General features: G+C 47.7%; 1 protein-coding gene across 1 annotated transcript; it reads right to left on the bottom strand.

Annotated features, from left to right (window-relative positions):
* Positions 1 to 527: 527 nt before the first annotated feature.
* On the bottom strand, positions 528 to 3,684 carry LOC124706034 (mechanosensitive ion channel protein 10-like). Its single transcript, XM_047237703.1, has 5 exons — positions 2,357 to 3,684; positions 2,150 to 2,273; positions 1,377 to 1,670; positions 1,083 to 1,285; positions 528 to 950 (listed from the first exon to the last, which is right to left on the bottom strand). The coding sequence occupies exons 1-5, from the start codon at positions 3,682 to 3,684 to the stop codon at positions 674 to 676; spliced, it is 2,226 nt and encodes a 741-aa protein (XP_047093659.1). The 3' UTR covers positions 528 to 673.
* Between the last annotated feature and the right edge of the window lie 2,608 nt (positions 3,685 to 6,292).

Here is a 6,292-nt window from a genome sequence, read left to right as displayed (position 1 = left end):
ATCTAAAAACATTTTATATATAGATACATCTGAATCTATGATAAGTAATGCATGTTCAATCTGACGCATATTTAAGCCGTGGCTAGTGGTTCTTCAACACTGCAATTTTTCTGGGATAGATGGAAATCTATGACCTGATGTGCAAATTAAGGCGACACGTGTCACTCTTACCAATTCGACGCAGAGCCCGGGGCTTGGTTTCCCCTTTTCAAAAAAAGTTGTCATTCTTACCATATTAAATAGAAATGATATGCACTCCAGTTGCAAGATTGGATAGGAAATGTACCATACAATTTCCACACCATCAATGGCGCGTGTGGTTGTTCTTTTACATGGAGCCTACGAAGATGCGCTTGTACTCATGTGGGTTTCAGCAACTCCTTTTTGTCAGGTCGACCACTCCTTCAAGCTTAGTATCGGATACTACCACACAGGGAAGGTGTTAAGGTTAGATCAAGATGTAACAGGGACGGAACCAACGAAAACGAAATTCTAAGTTTAGTTCATACACTGCTTGGTCCTGACATATTCATTATCCAGCACAAATTTAATCACAGGACACTAGGCATGTAGAGAGATGAAAAAGGCTCCCGTACAAACTACAAGCTAGCCATCAGTTCCTAAACTCTGTGTCCTCCGTGGTAAGGTCATCAGTCGTTAATCTCCACACGTTCTATCTGCCCTGGGAAACAGATATGGGTAATGGGTTTGGTCCCGCATAGCTAAGCTCGACCTTTTGAGGCAGAAGGTAGTAAGTAATGGACAGCTCCTCGAATATTTTCTTCAGCTCCATGACTAGCTCAGATCTCCTGATGTTCTTTTCACGGATATTCTGGAAGTTCATGGTGTGCTGAGCAGACAAGGACATGTTGATCTTGTTCACGTCCAAGATGTCCTTTAGGTTTACAGTGTGGATAGGGTACCAGTGTGTTGGTTTGCTCTCCAAGTACCTGAAAACCCAAAGAACCAGTGGTAATTGATAACATGGAAGACATGAAAATGAAGGCAAGTTCAGAGAACTTCACAACAATACTCAGAATAAGATGCGGTACATTAAACATGGAGAAAGCTTAAGGATTTACCCTTTAATTCTTGATTTCAGAGCTCCAATGCTCGCAGCTGAAGTTGAAACATCAATAGCAAAGTCGACAGTGTCAAACATGTTAGGGCTTCGGTAAAAGTTGCTGATTGGCTTTGTCGACAGCACGGAGTTTGGATAATAGACCTTCTCATTGTCATTCTTTAGCAGAACAGTGGTCAAGATATTCATTTCTTCAACAGTCATCTATTATCAGTAGAGACACATGTCAGCGTCAAAGTATTCATCAGAAGATCAGTGAAAAGGGAACTGAGAACAGGGGCAGTCTAGAACTGACCTGAATTCCATCAATGACACAGCGGTCACCAACATCAAACGGATGCATGATGAAGACGAATATAAGGGCCTCAAATACAGTCTTGCAGGCATTTCCAAATATGAATACCACAACTAGAAGCTGTGATGAAATGACAACAAGGACCTTGGTTGTCGCAATGCCCATCAACAGCAGAGTGATAATGGTGATTATAATAATAACCAGAACTCTCATGAGGTTGTGAAGTTGGCTAACTGCAGTTTTTGTGTCGTTCAGAGAATGTGCTAGTGATTTGCGGTCGAGGTATGCTTTAACCTGAAGTAAAAATTAATCAAGCAAGGAAACAGATATCAATCAAATGTATATAGTATAATCTATCCATGTCAAGGCATCAAAATATAACCCACACACATCAGATTTTGCTAGTTTGTGGTACCATGTATTTATTTCCTTATGAAGATAATGATTTACCAACTAAATAAATAAATTGTTACCGGCTAAAGAAACTACATAATTATGACCGCGGCAAGTTTTTGGATGCTGAACTTTGAACTTCCCTATCCTTCCCAACCCCCTTTCCTTTCCTTTTGGTTTTGGATGTGGAACGTCAAATTTTCTGTTTGTTCTGTTATTGTGGTATCAATAGTGGAACCCGGAAACCTTCGTGCGTGCATATGGAGAAAATGACGGCTGTAAGCCAAGTATAACTAAAATGCAAAACACAGAACATTCAATGAAGATATCCTAGGATAAATGCACATATATTAACATTGATTGCATTTGAGATTTCATACCACCCAAGTTTTTAGAGCCGATTTCTTAATCTTCCCCGTCTCTGATGCCCCTTCAAACATTGGAAGCACCAGGGCTGCCTCCTCCTTGTTGAAAAATCTCAGCAAATCTATCTCCTCAATGTGCCTGCACAAAATGACAATGGTCAAAGATGCATACTGAAATATGTCTTTCGATTTCAGAGAAGAATGGACAACCGTAATCCTCACTTGTAGCCGGGCCTTGCAACATTTTTGAAAATGGCATTTGCTGCTATCTTTGCCTCCCACTCACTGTTTATCTCCTTATCTTTTTGTTCGGCGTCATCAAACTCGTCAAAGCTCTCAATACTTTGAGATATCGTGGACAGCTTAGAGCTTCGTATTGCGGTGATGAGGCCTTTCATTGTCCAAGCTGAGATCTTCTCCTGGTTCATCCTCCTCAGTTTGGCAACATCGATGACCTTGGGTGTTCCTTTCTCCTCGCTCACCCTGCTTAAGCTCACGCGCCCACTTGGCTCCCGCCCAATATTCTCCGCCAGCTCCATCAGTGGAGGGCCAGACAGAGCCTGCAGCACATACTGGTGGAAGAGGCTCTCCTGGATCCGGTCAAAGAATGCCTTGCGGTGGAACGAGGACGCAATGGACTTCATGATAAACGTCTTGATCAACCAGATAACCGATGCGATGAGCACGGAGGCGAGGAACCTGGAGACGTAGTTGAGGATCCTGGCCGTTTTTGGCGGGCGACCGAGGTCGCGGTCAAAGAGCTGCGACCAGGCGACGAGCACGAGGCCGACCCAGATACAGGCCTGGACGCTCCTCTTGAGGCCGAAGACGAAGTAGAGCACCTTGTTGCGGAGCAGGAAGTTGCGCTCGATGAGGAAGACGATAAGGGCGATGAGCCAGTGGCTGACGAGGTGGCCGGAGAAGACGGTGATGACCATGACGCACCACTTCCAGATCTCGAGCCCCCAGACGAAGCGGCCCTTGAGCGGGTGCAGGAGGAGGCTGACGACGAGCAGCGCGAGGAAGGCGACGAGCACGGCGAGCTCGAGCGAGATGCAGGCCCTGCGGCGGCACTTGGCGGCGGAGGCGTGGGCCGGGGCGCCGTCCTTGCGGAAGATGTCGTCGTCGTCGTCGGCGTCGCCGGGGGTGTGCGGGGTGGAGGCGGGGCGAGGGGTCTGGGTGGTGGAGGGGCGCGCCGGGGAGGGGTGGGAGGAGGGGGCTGGAGGGGTCGGCGGCTCGACGAAGCGGGATTTGGGCTTGGCGATGGAGGAGCGGCGGCGGAGGAGGGGCGCCGAGGCGGGAGGGAGAGGCGGGCGCGAGGGGCTCGTGGTCGGGGGCGGCTTCTCCGGGTTAGGGAGAGGCGGGCGATGGGGGCTGGAGGTCGGCGCCGGCTTCTCGGGGTGTTGGGGGGTTTGGGGCGCCTCGGCCGTGGGCTTCGGTGGCGGCGGCGGCTGCTGCTTCTGGGGCTGGGGCTGCTCGGGTGGCATGAGGAGGACGACGTCGCCATTGGCGACGGCGGCGGGCTTCGCGCTGGATTTCGAGGGATCCATGAGCGCCGCCGCCAGCGGCGCGTGCGACGGTGGACGCAGCGGCGGCGGGTTGATGAACTAATGCTTGGGCTCTAGGCGGGGTGGAAGCTGGATTGCGGCGGCGGCGGCGGGATGGGGGCAGTGGCAGTGCGAGTAGTGGGCAATCCCTGACGGGGGTGGCCGGCCGTGAGGGGGCGACGTGTGAAGTGGGAGACGGAGGGGCGGTGGCCGTTTTCCTTTTCGAATTTCGGGGGAAAGAAAAAAAAAAAGAGGAGGCAGCTGGCGCGCACGCAGCTCAATAGCTCATACTGGCCGACCGTTCACCCGGGTATCACGTCTCCGTTTGTGCTTCACACCTTTACCTAGGTCTCACGTCTCCGTTTCTTCCCCGCGCCGTGAAACATCAATCTATCACAAGGAATAAACAATGGTGAAAAAGCTACACCGAAACCACACGAAGATCCCAGAACAAGCATTAATTTAACAAAAGTGATAAAATACCACAAACAACAAATTAGAACAGTGTCGACCCCACCCACTCCCACGTATCCTCTGCTAGTAGACTTTGTCTCGAGCTTAAACGGCTTAAACGGGTTCGGGCCGCTGCTTGCGCTTGGGCCCGTGAAGGACAGATGCCCTCGGTCTACCTGCTCAACTGTCGTTCGATCATCTTCTTTCTAAATAGGTTGTACGAAACTCGCAACCTATCCTCCTGGAAGCACGCCTTCGCTCTCTCGCAAAAACCCACCTCAACCAAAAGAACTCTGAGCATCCTACTTACAAGCGGCGGCGGGCCAAAATTAAAAGTTACATCCTTAGTGACGAAAACTCCTGCTACTTCCACATTTGTGCCTCGGGGCGCCTCCGGAAGAATCAAATCAAGAGCCTTCAAGCTCACGATGGGAACCCTTCCTTCTCCCACCCCGCCAAGGCCTCTATTCTTCATACTTTCTTCAAAACTCTCCTCGGAACCCTTCTCCTTGCTGCTGTCAATCTCAACCTTCCTTCCCTTGTAAAGTCTACCTCCCTTGACTTGTTCCAGACCGCCACTATCATCCGACCTTTCACCGTTGAGGAAATCAGGGTTGCTTTTTTTTCTTTCTATGAATGACAATTCTAGCCATGATGGTTTTTGCCCTTCTTTCTTCAAGCGGGACTGGGAACTCGTCAAACATAGTCTCCTTGCTTCCCTCATGGATTTCCATTCCCTCTCCTCCGATCTTCGCCCCATCAACAAGTCTCACATTGTCCTCCTGCCCAAAAAAGAAGGCCGCTTAACTTGTGAGTTCTATTTAATTGAGCTAACCTTATGCTACTAAAGTTCTTATTGATATTAGTACCATAACAACCCTCTTAAACTGTAATAACCCAAAACATAGGATCATCGAAGGCTAGATTTAGAAATGGGATGTGCATTTCACAGCTCATGAAGATGTTGTGCAAGCAACAGCACAACACACAGAGCTGATTCACCAGCCAAGCCAGGGATGTGTGTCACAGCCAGAGAAGAAACACCAGGGGTATAAGTAGGGTAGAAACCCTAGAAACAAGGCACAGTCGACCAGATAACCATTTCGTCCAGCAACCAGCCATAGAACAGCAAGAGTTCATCCAGTTCTTGCTCAAGAACAGCAACAACAGCCACTGAAACCACTTATCCATCCAAATTCACCAACCAAAACCCAACAGAAATCATGGGAACATAAACAAGACCATCAGGAGCTAGGAGGAGAAGGAGAAGTCACAAAACCATCAAGCAACTGCTCAACAGCAGTCAAGCTTAACTATCTAGGAGCTGGAACAAGGTATACCAAGTTTCTGGAGAGGATCCAGTGGATCCAATCTATCATTCATGCATGACACAGGTCATGGTTTGAGCAGATGCTCACGGGTGATCATCACTTGGTATTGACCAAGGATCACTGGCAGTAAAAGGGAGCCATTAGAACCTAAAACCATCCAGATACTATTTTTTTGCATATGAACAAGAATAGATGCACAGAAGTGCACACAAGTAAGCACACATGCACAGAAAGCACCAGTAGAAGATTTACATGTTATTGAAGCTACCAAGAACTATATAGTGAAAACCCTAGCCACTAAACCATCAGAAAAGCCCAAGATTTCTTCACGGGCAAGCATAATGGTATTCATAGCATGTATGATTTCCTATTATGCAAGCAGAGATGAGTAGCCAACAAGATTTAGCCAATTGTGTGAGCAAACAATCTATAGCAAAGCTACAGAGGTCACATCAAACACCAAACCATCCACTTAACCAAGAAAATAAGTCATCACTATCCAGAAATGGATTCAGACTTGTATTACTTCCAAATTATTCATGGAAATATCAAATCATGCATAGCAAGGCACTTAAGAAACACTGCATAAGCATTTCATCAGTAATCCATTCATCCAGGAAGCAATGCATCACAAATCCATGCATGAAACAGATAATAGCATCACTGTAAGGCAACAACAGTATGCACCATTGCATCTTAACCACTGGATCAAGTCCAGTAAGCTATAGAAAGCAGCAGCAACACACACACAGATGCGTAAGCACCATAAGCACGTATCAGTAACAACAAAAATTAGCAATTCATCCATTTAGCAAGGAATTGACCAG

Source organism: Lolium rigidum, chromosome 1, assembly GCF_022539505.1.
Source record: "Lolium rigidum isolate FL_2022 chromosome 1, APGP_CSIRO_Lrig_0.1, whole genome shotgun sequence".
Taxonomy (NCBI): domain Eukaryota; kingdom Viridiplantae; phylum Streptophyta; class Magnoliopsida; order Poales; family Poaceae; genus Lolium; species Lolium rigidum.
This window is presented reverse-complemented; position numbering and strand designations above follow the sequence as displayed.